At 42.4% G+C, this 16,044-nt stretch overlaps 1 protein-coding gene and 1 long non-coding RNA gene across 3 annotated transcripts in view; one reads left to right on the top strand and one right to left on the bottom strand.

Annotated features, from left to right (window-relative positions):
• PRKAR2B (protein kinase cAMP-dependent type II regulatory subunit beta) overlaps window positions 1-16,044 on the top strand; it is a 61,352-nt gene that overhangs the window by 24,422 nt on the left and 20,886 nt on the right. For both annotated transcript variants that reach the window (XR_014516612.1, XM_083463707.1), the window contains exon 2: window positions 1,532-1,567. Coding sequence is in view for 1 of the 2 variants with exons in the window: in XM_083463707.1 (XP_083319833.1) it covers window positions 1,532-1,567 (36 nt within the window). In the remaining variant the exon portion in view is untranslated. The remainder of the gene's footprint in view (window positions 1-1,531; window positions 1,568-16,044) is intronic.
• LOC310687932 lies at window positions 8,127-11,836 on the bottom strand. Its single transcript, XR_014516648.1, has 2 exons — window positions 10,137-11,836; window positions 8,127-9,295 (listed from the first exon to the last, which is right to left on the bottom strand). It is a non-coding gene; the product is annotated as an uncharacterized lncRNA (long non-coding RNA).

The following is a 16,044-nucleotide window of genomic DNA, read 5'->3' on the forward strand; positions in this document are numbered from 1 at the left end:
TCTCCCTTGGTAACATTTAATAGTAGTGTACATCTGTAATTAGAAACGGAAATTTCAAAGACACATTTGAAATTCAGTGACCTTACTCATACTCTTTATTAAGTGCAGAGTGGGATTACTATAAATGCAGAACGAGTATAAACACTTTAGAAATAGTTTGCTGTAAAAAAAGAGGGGGGAAATAGATCGTTTACTGTTTATGTTGCTACCCCGTGACTAGTTATCTGCTGTACCAAGTAACTGAAAATTCAAAATGTATGAAAGGTGTTTCATCACAAGTTTTGTAAAGGAGATCTGGCCATGGACATCTGCTGGTCTTTTCGGAGTGGTGGTACAGAAAATACTGTAAATAAAGCATAAGTTAAATCTGAGAACAGGCCTGTCATTTCTGGTGCTTTGAGCAGGGGTGAAGCCTGGCTAGGCCTAGCCTCTGAGAAAGTTGTATTCCAGGTCTATCCCTCCTTTAGTTCTTGAGAGGTAGACCTGGCAACTAGACCTTGGGTTTGATTCCACTAAACAGCTGGAGCCGGTACAATAGGACTTCCCCCCCTTCTCCTCCTGTGCTTCCCAAGTCATCACTGAAACCCTCAATTCTCCCCCTTCATCCCTTCGGTAGTTGCAATGCTGCTACAATCCACTTCACAGCTCCCTCCCTCATTTCCCTAAAAAATGCAACTGCAGCACATCAGGAAAGGACCACTGGACTATAGGGTTGTTACACTACTCAGCCTCTCCCCGCCCCCCATAAAATGAGCTGAGCTACTTTGGTCATGTGGATGGGAGGGGAGCTGGAGCCCAGAAACATCTGGAAAACCACAGCTTCCCCATCCCTGAGACCGAGAACTTGAATCTCAAGAGTTACTACTGGCTGCCTGAAGCCAATAGCCACATTTTGAGGGAGTAACACTTAATCCCCCCCCCCCATTTTCCCTCCATTGTGCCGATGCTTTTTAACTCACTGCAGTCTTGACATCATTTATGAAGTGATGCACATCATGGAACTTTTTCTTTCAGTGCAAACACATTTTTAATTGTGAGCAATACTTCGCGTTACAATACTTTGCATTAAGAAATGCTTGTGTCAAGCTTGCAGATCAATTTTTGCAACTATCCCCACTCCTCTCAAGTCATTGGAAATGAGGTCTCAATGGATGGTCACAATGTTATAATGCTCTTTCAGCTGTCTGTGCCCTCACTTACAGCCCTCGAGAGATCTAGCATGGCTGCTCTTCTGATAGAATGTGACTTTCCCAGGCCTGGAGTTGTGTTATTCAGGACCTAGCCTGCGTTAGCTGGCAAATGGCTGATTACACTCCTGAGTTAAAGTCCTTGCACATACAAACAATAAGAATAACATTGTGAATGAATCCTTATATATATATACACACACACACACACACACACAAACAAACAAACTGTAGTAACTGCAGTATGTTAGAAATGTACTTCACATAGCTAAGAGACTGTATTCTGTAAAGTACTCTGTGAGAATTTTCTAACAAAACATCTTCTTTTTTTTTGTTTCTCTTAGCTCCAGTGATAAACCGGTTCATTAGAAGGGCGTCAGGTGAGTTTCCTGTATTTGCATGCTTTCGTTGTTATTGTAACAAAGCTCCCCACTATTTTATTTAAGTATGCTAATATTGTCTTATAACGAGAGAGAGAAATCAAAACGCTAATCAAAGAAAGGGATGTAAAATCAAATATTAATTCATTGCGCTTAATGGTGTTTTGTTTAGTTTTTTAAAAAAGCTTTATTAAAAACCTATGACCAACGTGTGACTCAGAAACTGCACATGGTTCTTCTGATCCTTGTTGGAGTAGAAAGTGAAATGTCACTAGCCAGGGGACAGACTCATTGGGAGAGTTGTGAACCACAGCTCACACCATCGACTGCTGTGACAGGCCAGCTCCATCAGGCCTCTTCTCCCCTCAACTGTCATTTGGGGGCAGCCAATCTAGCCGCCTCAATGGGGGAGATGGGAATTAGGTCTCATTTCATCAGCTTCATCAGGTACCTCCTTCCTCCAAACTGTGCCAGCTGGTCATCATAGGAACATCCGGTGTAGGAAATTGGTGCCCAGGCTTCCCCCCCTCTTTCTTCGCTGTCCCTTGGGTTTTTCTTGTTTAAATCTAAGGCCTGTGGGTAGGGACTGTCTTGTTTTGATTGTATGTAAGCTGTTCAGGGATGGGACGTGGGAGGCGCTGTGGGTTAAGCCACAGAGCCTAGGACTTGCCGATCAGAAGGTCGGCGGTTCGAATCCCCGCGACTGGGTGAGATCCCGTTGTTTGGACCCTGCTCCTGCCAACCTAGCAGTTCGAAAGCACGTCAAAGTGCAAGTAGATCAATAGGTACCACTCCGGCGGGAAGGGAAACGGCATTTCCGTGCGCTGTTCTGGTTTGCCAGAAGCGGCTTAGTCATGCTGGCCACATGACCCGGAAGCTGTACGCCGGCTCCCTCGGCCAATAAAGCGAGATGAGCGCCACAACCCCAGAGTCGGTCACGACTGGAACTGATGGTCAGGGGTCCCTTTACCTTTACCTTAAGCTGCTCTGGGAGCCCTTTTGGGCTGTAAAGTGGTGTACAAACGCTCCAAGTAAAATAATAAATAAAGCATTGGACATTTTGTAAGTTTACAGCATACGTGTCCAACTGGCATGAAGAGTTTTGAAGTGGCTGTTGTGCAGCAATGATAGAAAAACATGTTTGCACCTCAGAACCCTCAGATATTTTCATCATATCTAACATACAGGAGAACACACACACATATTTTCTTGATCAAGGAGACATAAACACATACCGTTCTCTTCCACAATTATTTTCAGAGTGAACAACTTTATCAACCTGCCACCTTCTTTCCCCAGTGTCAGAGACCAATATGAAGGCTCACCAAGGATTGAACTTTAATACTTTTATTCATTTGAATCAGGTTCCTAAATACAAACTAAAAGCAAAAATATGAAGATGTTTCATTTGTGACTGAATGCTGAATAGATTTAAGCCTTCTACTCTGTAAATTTTGATCTAGGCAACCTCTGTAAATCTAGTTGCCGGTTTATCATTTTTCTATATAGTCACCCAGAAAGTGAAGAATATTGCAGAGCTCATTATAAAGGATCTGTTGCAAAGTGTCAAGTTACTTGTGAAGGACCTCATTTGTATTGTAAAGTGTTCTGTTTTTATCTAATAGATTTCTTGAACAGCCAATAGCATTGTTTCTTTAACTTAAATGAAGGTGAAGTTTAAGCACAAGAAAAGCAAAGTTGGGAAAAACAATTTCTGTAAATCTCCTAAAATCAGAATGGTTGTTCGACTGTGTCTTTCTTTCTTTCTTTCTTTCTTTCTTTCTTTCTTTCTTTCTTTCTTTCTTTCTTTCTACATTGGATCTGCTTTACTCTCTTTCTTCAAAACCTAGCGGTATATTTGTGATATTTTGGGGGTTTTTTTTGAGTTTCAGTATTGGATGCACGTTTAAGGATGACTTGCTTTTTCTTGGCACAGCTACCAATTAAATAGCCAGAGGTTAATTGCAGAAGCACCTGCTGACAATAATGTAGGCTGTTAATTATTTAGCAGATATTCCAGCCTACATACTGTGACTATTAACAACTTTTTAAAAATCTTGCATAGCTATAATTGGTCTCAGCAGCTGTGATGGCACAGTTCCACACAAATCAATCCTCTGCAAATCTTTATCTTTCACCCAGTTTGCTTCCTTTAGCACAACTATTGCCAACCCCAAATAGTTTCTAAATCCAGGGGATTTCCATCCAAAATCATTTAGAGTTTAGGGTTAGTGTAAAAAGCTGCTTGACAGTGAAATGCTTGAAAATAGATCTGGTGCGCTGCATCGCGGCCTCAGGATTGAAAGTGCAAAACTCATTTTCCATAGCTAGTTACAGACTTTCACATAAGAACAGCAGTTTAAGAGAGGGGGGATTTGTAGAATAAGTGCCATTTGGTATAAACAAGAATTTCCCCTGTCCTGACTTTGACCCATGGAGCTTGAAATGGTTTAATAAGGAGACTGAGGCGAAGTATGACAGCTATCTTCAAATATCTAAAGGGCAGTCACATGGAACATGGAGCAAGTTTGTTTTCTCCTTCTCTGGAGCCAGTGGCTTCCAAGTTACAAGAAAGGAGATTCCAACTAAACATCGGGGGGGGGGGGCGGAATTCTGAAAGTAAGAGCTGATTGACAGTGGAATGGACTCTCTCAGAAGGTGATGGACACTCCTTCCTTGGAGGTTTTCAAGCAGAGGTTGGATGGCCAGTGCAAGAGCTAGTTGAGATTTCTTCCAACTCTACAATTCTGTGAGTCTATGATTCTATAAGCCCCAGTGAAGAGGGATCTTATTTAGCATTAACTGTGGTTAAGATTGGTGTAGCTGTAACCCTTAACTATGGTTTAGCCATAGACTGTCAGGGAAGAATGAATGTGAGGAAAGTGAAGTGTGTGATAACCTCTTGCCAGATTGAAGACACTGTGCACTATATCCTGTATACTTCCAACCTCGGGACTGACGCTTCTATTGATTTTCAGAATTTTCTAGGAGGTCAGTCAGATGACTTTGAAATTACATGCTTGCTGGCCAGGATAAACAAATGTGTTACCTATAGAGTAGCTTTATGTTCACTAGCAGTGAGAAACATATCGTGGGCTACTTAAAAAATAATAATAATTAAATGATTTGGGGGAATGTTCCCATTTTAAGTTTTGATAAATTGTACTTCTGAAAATTGATATGTTTTAGCTTATTGTTGGATTGTCCTGTTTTGCTTTCTTGTGATCTATATTGTAATGGCTGTTTGCGACAAACAAGAAAAATCGGACTGATGGATGCTACTCGCTGCTTCCAATTTCTTAGGAGTGGCAAGAAACTGGAAGCAATAGGACTGTACTGGGTCTGAATGAATTGTACTGTTCAGATGTAGCTAAATTAGATAAATGAATGGAAGCCTTCACATTCTTGTGCTCTTATCTTTCATGCTACATATGCTGCTCGTTTGTTATAAATTCATAGCTGGCATGACAATACTCTTCCCCTCTTAACAATCTTTTGATTCTATAAACAAGCTTAGTGAAGCTGCACAATATTCTTGGCGAACTGCTTTTTTTAAATTTTTGGTGGCATTCACACAAAGAATGAAACAATGTTAGGTGCTTCTGAAAGGAGTTGCTTAAAGTATGTGGCAGTCACAGTGATCACGATTGCACATTCACTGCAATAATACAAGACTTCAGTCAATACCGTTCTTTCAAGGATACTGAGAGACCCGTGGTACTTTGCTTTGCTGTTATAGTTTATTAAATAGTTCAAGTGGGGGGAAAGGTTGGCTGCTAGATTTCGCAGTTGGGGCTTTTCAGATTATTTACAATAGGTTGTAAAGGTAAAGGTACCCCTGACCATTAGGTCCAGTCGCAGACGACTCTGGGGTTGCGGCGCTCATCTTGCTCTATAGGCCGAGGGAACTGGCGTTTGCCCGCAGACAACTTCTGGGTCATGTGGCCAGTATGACTAAGCCGCTTCTGGCGAACCAGAGCAGCTCACAGAAACGCCGTTTACCTTCCCGCCGGAGCGGTATCAATGTATCTACTTGCACTTTGATGTGCTTTCAAACTGCTAGGTTGGCAGGAGCTGGGATTGAGCAACAGGAGCTCACCCCGTCGCAGGGATTCGAACCTCCAACCTTCTGATCGGCAAGCCCTAGGCTCTGTGGTTTAGACCACAGTGCCACCCTACAACAATAGGTTGTAGTCCTACTCAAAGTAGGCCCCCAAAAATTAATAGGCATGACTAACTTAGGTCCATTAATTTCACTGGGTATACTCTCAGTAGGATGGTTTGATATGCAGTATTCATATGAGTTTTAATGCATGGTTAATACTAATAGCTCTATGTGCATCCTTCAGAATTCTTTGGTGTAGGGTCCCCAATAATTGTTAGATGAGGAAATGACAAAGCCTCATTTATTGTAGCTTTTTAGAGAGGTGTTTGCTGTTGAAATGAAATTACTTGGAAATTTTGTAGGAGCAAACGCCCCCTATTTATTTATTTGTCAGTTTGGAAGCCTGTGATATATCCTGAACATTAAAACAAGGAAAATAACTTTGGAGTAATCTGGTTAGAATTTGAAATCAGACAGTGCCATAGGACATTTGGGAGGAACACAGACCTCTGGAGAAACAGGGTCAGCATGTCTAGGTTAGCAACGCAAATGGAGTTTAATGTTAGCAGGAATTAATTGAATCAGATAACGTTGTATAGTTTTATGTCCCTGAGCTGAAACGGGGAAGATATAAATAGCGTTTGAGGGTTAGAAAGTAGGCAATGCTTTTTCTGTCATATTCTCTTGACGAACTTCTGAGTAGCTGAAGTTGATGTGATTCAGGTGCGTTGCAGGTGCAGGAAATTGTTTTTAGCAGCTGTGCATATATCTTATATCAAGACAGTTGCCTGTTAAGGACCTGATACCACCCTGGCAGCAGTGATACCAACTCAGGATCCTTGGCACCCCGCCCTTGAGTGTCTTGTTTCATGGCAGTGGAACGCTTCTTCATGGCAATGGTGACAGTGACCCCTTCTCTGGCCTTGAGCTTGCCATTTTGCAGACACTTGCTGGCAGGAATTCCATCAGCAGGAACCCCTCCCCACAACTGGCAGCCAGTGGTAGGGTAGCTTAGCCAGGAAAGCTGTGTGGAGGGATGCCTGCGTTCACTCTGTGTACACCCCAGCCCAGCACAACGGGGAGCAGGTTGGGTTGTTCTGTTGGTCTGTCAAGGTTTGTTTCATGAGTGGAAGCTAAGAGGGTATTCTGATTTGCTTTATTTTTACCTGTTCCTCATTACAAACAGGGAAGAAAAGTTGGAACACCTAGAATTTCCCCCCCAACTGTCAAATGGTGTAAAGTGAAATTATGTACAGCAGGAAGCTTCCCTCCCTCCCCCCTCTCCATCCCTCCCTCCCCCTTTTATATTTCTAGTGGAAAACTAAAAACCTAATTAAACTGGATGAGTGCTAACAGCTTTCGAGGAAAAGCCTTGAAAGCAAAACAAACACAAAATGGAAGCCAAAATTTCTAACTTGATGAATATGGTTTGCTGTTTTTTCATCACTCATTAGTGTGCTTATGTAACATTTAGCATTAGTTTGTTCTAATTAATGTTCAGATGCTAAGAGTTATGCAACCATGTGAAAATTTGCAGTTCTTGGTGTAGTTACATGTTTTCTCAACGTCGTTCAGATAATCGGCTTATTTGTGCTTACATGACAATTGATACTCAACCCACTTCTTCTGCAGTTTTTGCTCATCCTCTTCATCTGCTCATATTTTTATAACCGTAACACTAGGCTAACATAAGAAGAGTCCTTCTGGATCAGGCCTGTGGCCCATGTAGCTAAGCAAACTGTTCTTACAGTGGCCAGTCACTGTCAGATGCCCACGGTTTCATTTTGTGAGCTTCTGCTTAATTTACACAGAAGTCTTCTGCATCTCCCAGAAAGTTTATTCCCAAGTTTAAGGCACTCTAGGGTCCCCACAGTATGAGAGTTGGTTTCCAAAAGGATATTTATTTATTTTTACTCCCCACCCTCCACATGAGCAGGAACAGCTCATTGGGTTTGAATTTTCTCTCTGTAAATTTATTATTTAACCTGTTAGACACTAGAAATCTAAATTCATAGAACTGGAAGGGACCATGAGGATTATCTAGTCCAATCCCCTAAAATGCAGGAATATGCAGCTGTCCCATTTGGGGATTGAACCTGCAACCTTGGTGTTATCAGCACCATAGTCTATCCAGCTGAGCTTATCCAGAGTCCTGTAAGCCCAAATTGCTTAAGCTGGACCACAGCATGCAGAACATCCCAGGTTCGATCCCTTGGCACTACCAGTGAAAGGAATTGGTTGATTTTTTAACACTGTATATCCTGCCCTTCACCACAAGCAAAGTCTGGCCTTGATGGCTGGGGCTAACGTGAGTAAAAAAAAAAGTGAGTCTGTGGACGAACTCCGGGCTCCCTTGGCCTGAAAGTGAGATGAGCACCGCAACCCCATAGTCACCTTTGACTGGACTTTTTTTTGTTGTTGTTGAAAAGTTTTTATTGTTAAAATAATTCAGCATTAATACACATATATTGCAAATATACAAGCATACAAACATACATTTCATACAATCCTTAAAAATGTTCAAACATACCTACACTCAATCCCACAGATAATTCCTTTTCCCATCACCATCCACCACCCCTCACCCATCTTTGTGTTAGACTTCCAATCTACTCAACTGCAATTTCTTTCCACTTCTATTACTTTCTTTCACACACCTTTAACCTAATTTCATACTTCTTTTTCTATTACACGTTGTTATCCATCTTATTTAGTATTTCAATATTTGAAACGGAACTTGTTTATTCTCATAGGAGTTCTGATTTTTCGATATGGTTTTGCAAGTATCCTTTAAACACATTCCAGTCCCTGTCTATCTTCTCTTTTGAGATCCTTCCAAATTCTCCCATTGTTTTGGATATATTATAGTACTCCAATAATTTGGCAAGCCACTCTATTTTTGTCAGTATAATACCACTTTTCCAATTTTTCGCAATCAATAGCCTTGCGGCTACTGTTGCTTATAAATGTAATGTCTTGTCTTCTTCCTTTAGGCTTCCTGGTACTATTCCCAATAGAAAACCTTTGACTGGACTTAACCATCCAGGGGTCCTTTACCTCTATCTTTAATGTGAGTCACAGTCCAAAACATCTGGAAGGCACCATGTTGTTAAATGCTGAAGGAGACAGTTATGCAGTGGGTGGACCAGCGATCTGACTTGGCATAAGGCAACTGGATGGTCATTGCAGAATATATTAATGATGAATACGAGTGCCCCGAACATAAAGTCCAGCCATTTCACAAAGCTGCCAAGTTGCTCAGCACCAATGTGCTGATTTTAGAAAATGCCCCTAATTGAAATGTCAATGAACGCTGTGCTCCTTGATGGCGCTGTGGTCATCCTGCATTCTGACTTTCTCAGTCTGTGATTTTGGAGGGCCTTAAGCAACTTGTGTCCTGTTCCCAAACACAGGTTCTTGTCGATGACCGTGATCAGTGAGGGTCTTGTGGCCTCATCTTGCTGTGGAGCACCTCCCAAGACCAGAACAGGGCAGGATTAGATGGATGAATCTTGTCAGTGGAAGCCCGCACAAGGACTTCCTCTTGTTTGAAGGGGCTTCTCCTTTCCCCTTCCCCTCTGTTGCCCAAAATGGTCTTTGGAGGAATCCACAGATTGGATGATCTGGAGGAAAGAGAGTGGAGATATGGAAATGCTTGCCATGATGGAATGATCAACATAATTTTATGTTGCATTCCTTCCATAGTCCCCATTTAGTATAAACTGTGCCTAGATGATTATTATTATTATTATTATTATTATTATTATTATTATTATTGCTAGGTGTAGGAAGATTTGAGAACAAAATGGTACAGTAATGAACAATTGAAACTGAAGTATTGCTAACATCTCGAGTGTTTTCAAAAAATATGCCGAAGGCATTCGTGTGGAACAATTAATGTTCAGCATTGGGGAGAACCCTTTGAGGTGATGTAAGCAGGTCTCTTGAATGATGTAAAAATTATTTCATATAGAAATAGAACTCTTTCTCTATGAGCTTAAAGATGCTATAGGCATGTGTGGAAAAACACTTGAAGCAAGCAGTATGAGAGAAATCGTTCGCCACCTTCTGAGAAGACAGGGATCTGCCCCTGATAACGAGGGCTTGGCGGAGTAGCAGCTCTCAAATTGCTTCCATCCAAGTAAGCCTAATTATTGTACCAGATATTTATAACCAGTGGGCATATTGGATTGGGAACATCTCCAGTGGAAATGAATGGGAGCGTCAGAAAGCAGATCAGCTGTGCTTTTGTATAATTCTCATTCTTTTAAACGAAAGGGGCTTGTGCAGAGGAAGCTGCCCGCAAGACCGCTGCCCGCTCTGGATCAGTTAACAGATCAGCGTTGTTATGCCTGCACTGGGCTTAAAAGTTAAGGTGGACAGCTAGTTTTTAAATTGCAGAGTCTCTGCCAAATATTTGCAGCTGGCATTGCAAATACATAATGGAGGAAACGTGTTGCTCACCTGTTAGAATGTCCTGGAAGACGTGGCTTCTTTTATTGTTTCGGTAGAGTCTTTGCTTGCCAGAAATCCGCTGTCTCTGCTGAAATGGTGTATTTCATATTTATCAGGTGTTTGGGTTAGACTGAATCCTCTCTTGTCTTGCACTCTGAATCCTTTCCCCCCAGCTCTTTACTGGCACAGTAGAAAAGAGGCTAGAAATTGGGGGCGGGGGGGGGGGAGGGAGAGAGATACTGTGTTTCTTGAGACCTGATGTGAAGGAAAAGTTTGTTTGCTGAGCAGGTTGAGTTGCCAATTGTTTTTTCCCCTGCCAGCAAACAGTTAACTCACAATGGCTCCTGATGGGCCACAGTTCCAAGGGAGGCAGTTGGCGGGGGGGGGGGTCACCATTGTGTATTGTGTGGTTCTTAACTGAACTTGTTCTTTAAAACTTATGTGGTAATTTTTGTTGTTATTAGTTAAACTGGCATGTCTAGAGCTTGTGGCAGCAGTGAGTGGAACTAAGCACGACCAAGGGCTTGACTTTTCCGGCCAAAATTTAAGTTATTAAAAGGTCTTAATTTTACCTTGTTAGTTCACAAAATTTTAGTGATGAAGGTGATGATGAAGTAAGCTTTTGGAAATCAAACTCAGTTTAGAAAAGCAGAATAATGAACTTAGCAAGGAACATCAAGATGCTAAAGGCCTCAAGGACCAACTTGAAGCAGAACAATATTTTTCCACACTCTATAAAACGCAAGTTCGAGAACTAAAAGAAGAGTGCGAAGAAAAGGCAAAGCTCAGTAAAGAAGTGCAAAAAATTAAATAAAAATTGCCAGAGTTGCAGGACAAAAGAGATTCTTTGGCAGCACAACTTGAGATCACGTTAACGAAAGCCGATTCAGAACAGTTGGCTCGCCCCATTGCTGAAGAACAGTACTCTGATTTGGAAAGGGAAAAGATCATGAAGGAGTTAGAAATTAAAGAAATGATGGCAAGGCATAAGCAGGAACTTGCTGAAAAAGATGCCACAACAGGATCGCTCGAAGAAGCAAATAGGACGCTAACTAGCGATGTGGCTAACCTTGCAAATGAGAAAGAAGACTAGAATAACAAGCCCATGTGTTCATACCTACTCTATATCACTTTCCAACAAACTGTGAGGCTTGTATGAAGCCATTATGGCACATGTTCAAACCACCTTATGCTCTGGAATCCCACCACGGCCACCAATTAATCTGCAGCAGCACCAGTACCTGCTAAAATTATGTGAATTCACAAGGTAAATTAAGATTTTTTTGTAACTTAAATTTTGGCTGGAAAAGTCAAGCCCCTGGTCGTTCTTAGTTCCGCTCACTGCTGCCACAAGCTCTAGGCATGCCAGTTTAACTGACAACAACAAAAATTACCACACAAGTTTTTAAGAACAAGTTCAGTTAAGAAACACACAATACATGATGGTGACCCCCCCCCAACTGCCAACTGCCTCCCTTGGAACTGTGGCCCATCAGGAGCCATTGCAAGTTAACTGTTTGCTGGCAGGGGAAAAAACACTTGGCGACTCAAACTGCTCAGCAAACAAACTTTTCCTTCACACCTGACAGCTGACAAGATCACTAATAGAGACACGAAACACATGGAATTGTATAGTAATCTGGTAACTTTCAAACATGGTTATTTTAAGCTTTTAGAGCCTTGTTTATAACATCTGGAACTAGGACAGTGTGAGTTACAGGCGGGCCTTGGAACGCTGCAAGGGGCAGTGAGAAAATAAAGGAAAGGGTGCAGAAAGGAATGTTAGCCCCACACCTACACAGCGGGTTGCTGTTAGTCCCAAACTAGGTCTTCTCATTAAATAAAAAGTAAACATAGGTTCTTTGATCAGATATAGTCATGGTATAGAAGGCAGCCCTGTTTAATTAAGTTTTTAATGACTGGTGTTTTAATGTACCATATTTTTTGCTCTATAAGACACACCAGACCACAAGATGCACCTAGTTTTTGGAGGAGGAAAACAAGAAAAAAAATATTCTGAATCTCAGAAGCCAGAACAGCAAGAGGGATCGCTGTGCAGTAAAAACAGCAATCCCTCTTGCTGTTCTGGCTTCTGGGATAGCTGCGCAGCCTGCATTCACTCCATAAGACACACACACACATTTCCCCTTACTTTTTTGGAGGGAAAATGTGAGTCTTATAGAGGAAATATGGTATTTTTAATCTTTGTTGGAAGCCACCCAGAGAGGCTGGGGAAACCCAGCCAGATGAGAGATGAGCGGAGTATAAATAATAAATTATTATTATTATTATTATTATTATTATTATTATTATTATTATTATTTCATCCTCCTTCAGTTGCAGCCCCTTACATACTACATGGGATCATTTTGTTACCTCACAGAATAGGTGGGAAATTAGCAGGGCACCAGGCGCATTTTGCGTCTAAAAATTCTCCATTTGCGAGCACCTCATAAAGTCTGGGTGCCATTTTTTGCGCCTGGCCAATACTCAAGGATTACTTGACACCTTAAAGTCTATGTTAAGGATAGACAATATGTTAAGGAGTTTAACAATAAGGAGTTGAGTGTTTTGAAAACTGAAGCATGGTACCAGTATTTTTATTGTAAACACGAAATTGCTAAAAATGTAGTCACTTATGTGAACTGCTTATTTTGCTTATCAAAATAATAAATAAAAAGTGTTGCCGACCCCCTCCCCCCCCCCCCAGTGGCAACTAGACATTCTCTTTTGGCGCCCACAACCCAAGTCCCAGAAGCCATTTGGCTCCTAGCTTTTCTCTCCCAGTTTCTAACACTGGGCAGAACTGTGGATTCCTCAGGGTAGGTGCCCCACAAGTGAGAAAACATCCTTCTTTTTCTGTTGGTAGGCCAAGCTTCGTATAAAATGCTCAAACATTCATCTGTGTAGTGCTTTGTAGGTCAGACAAATGGTGTTTTGTTGGGTTCCGTGGTAAAGAACTCGTTTCAAATGATGTTGGCATCCATCTGTCTCGGAGGAGTGTGCCTTTGGGGGCGAGGTCAAGCTGTCGGAAGGTTGCCGCGCTCGCTGTGGCTCTAGAGACCAATACAGGAGAGACCTGTTTCGTTGCAGCTGGGGCAGATGAAGGCGTCCAGTTGTGCTGCTGCAGATGCACTATGGCGTTTCTTCTCTGCACTCCTCCCGGCAATCATTCCTCCTCTGGTCACTGTTATGGATGCATGACCTGACGCTCTCCAGGCACTGTGGTCATCTGCAAGGGATTCCCACATGGCAGGTTTGATGTTGCCAGCCACACATCCTTGAGTGGTGTTGCTGTGCTTGCTGGTGAACGTTGGCATGATTCTGTGGTGACGTGGCAGCTAAAAAAGCCAATGCAATTCTGGGCAGCATCAATAGGAGTATAGCATCTAGATCAAGGGAAGTAATAGTGCCACTGTATTCTGCTCTGGTCAGACCTCACCTGGAGTACTGTGTCCAGTTCTGGGCACCACAGTTCAAGAAGGACACTGACAAACTGGAACGTGTCCAGAGGAGGGCAACCAAAATGGTCAAAGGCCTGGAAACGATGCCTTATGAGGAACGGCCAAGGGAGCTGGGCATGTTTAGCCTGGAGAAGAGGAGGTTAAGGGGTGATATGATAGCCATGTTCAAATCTATAAAAGGATGTCACATAGAGGAGGGAGAAAGGTTGTTTTCTGCTGCTCCAGAGAAGTGGACACGGAGCAATGGATCCAAACTACAAGAAAGAAGATTCCACCTAAACATTAGGAAGAACTTCCTGACAGTAAGAGCTGTTTGACAGTGGAATTTGCTGCCAAGGAGTGTGGTGGAGTCTCCTACTTTGGAGGTCTTTAAGCAGAGGCTTGACAACCATATGCCAGGAGTGCTCTAATGGTGTTTCCTGCTTGGCAGGGGGTTGGACTCGATGGCCCTTGTGGTCTCTTCCAACTCTATGATTCTTTGATCATGCTGATCTCCCCACTGCCTCACCCTTCCACCTCCCAGTTGGTGCAGCAACACCGTTGGCAGGGGGCCACATGCATGGTTGCTTCCCCTCCTTGCCAGGCTCCCCTGCTTTCAGGTGTTCATAACATTGCAGCCTCAGCCTGGATTCAGCTCTATGCATGTTTAAAAATCTGCTCTATCAAAATGAAACCAAGGACTGACCACTTAGATGGAAATTTGCAGAACGGTATTCTGCGTTTAGTGGGAAACCTATTAAAATCACCAGGATGATCTGTTATGAGGAACTTATGATTTCCCCTCATCCTTATTTAATACTGTAGAAATTATGACATTCTTATTGATTCAGTTCATTTCCCCATCTTCTGATTATGTAAGTGATCTCATGCATTATTTATTGGGCATTGAAATTACTCTTAATTTTTCCTTTCCACCAAGAAGATGATTTACAGTATGAATAACATTACCTTCTCTGTAACCTTAGAGCCACCTATTTCCATCTTGATTAGCTTCTAAAGTAATCTTATTTCCATTTGTTCTTGCAGTACAGGACCTATTGTACTACAGTGATTGATGCAGTTCTTGAATTTCACCTTGCACAAAATCATGACTGCTAAAAGCCCCATTCTCCCCAAAATAGACACTGTATGTAGATGCATGTGCAATGGTACAGCTGCTTAAGCTTTGGATTTTTATAACTTTCCCCAAAAGTTTACATTATTTGAAGCTAGGTGGCTGATGACCAGACAGAGAAGGCCTTTTCAGGCAAGCTGTTTATGGAGTGGCTTGCCTGGCGCCCAACTGTGTTGTCTTTTTTTGGAGTTAGGCAAAGATTGTTTCCATTTTCCCAGGCCTTCCATTGTGGAATGTAACTAGGCTGATTAGCTTTTATCCTTTTGCTGAATATTTTTTCCATGCGGTTGTTCCATGTATACTGTGACTGTTTCTATTATTTACCTGTACACCACTTTTGACAGTTTTATTAAAGGGTAGCCTAGAACTTTTTTTAATAAACAAGCAAACCCGTCCTCACCTCATTATGATTTTTGCAGCCACTGCAAACATGATGTTTCCAAAATGGAATGCATGCATATACTCTTGCATACTTAAAGCAAGCCATGGGAGAAAACAGTAGTTGGTGGTACAAGACTGCCCTCAAAGAGAAGTACATGGAGCCCCAAATGGCTAAGAGCCAAGGCTGCAGCCATCTTGGCCAACTGGCAACTCCATCTCAGCCCAAACACAGAGACCCCCAAGAGTTCTGGAGAGATACTCTTCTGAATGAGTGAATAAATGAACCAATCGATCCTCAGGCTCATGTTTTATTGGGTTGCTGTTGTGGCCTACTAAACAGTGACGAATTCAAACTGGGGAGCCCGGGGTAGTGGTGTATCCTGCTTTCAGAAGAAGGTCATCTGTTTAAAGGGCTGTCTGGTCCAAGTCCTGTTGAAAGATAAAGGAGAACAGTAGGGCCTTGCCTACCAGCAGTTAACCCCTAGGCAGAAGAATGAGCAGGTCACATGATCAGAGTCTTCCCCCATGTAATGAGAGGTATTGCATTTCTGTTTAAATTCTAGTTTCTGAATTTGCATGCGTGCATATAACTTAGTATATGCAAGGTTAAGTTCTTTTTTGAGAGCCAGTGTGGTGTAGTGGTTAAGAGCGGTAGTCATGTAATCTGGGGAACCGGGTTTGTGTCTCCGCTCCTTCACATGCAGCTGCTGGGTGACCTTGGGCCAGTCACACTTCTTTGAAGTCTCTCAGCCCCACTCACCTCACAGAGTGTTTGTTGTGGGGGAGGAAGGGAAAGGAGATTGTTAGCCGCTTTGAGACTCCTGAAGGGGAGTGAAAGGCGGGATATCAAATCCAAACTCTTCTTCTTCTTCTTAGCCCTGTCCTTTGGTGATTCATGAGGGACCTCCCTAGGGTGACTAGAATTCACATCTCAGCTCTCCTGTGCACTTTTGTCTTG

Source organism: Podarcis liolepis, assembly GCF_965112155.1.
Source record: "Podarcis liolepis genome assembly, chromosome: 10".
Lineage (NCBI taxonomy): Eukaryota > Metazoa > Chordata > Lepidosauria > Squamata > Lacertidae > Podarcis > Podarcis liolepis.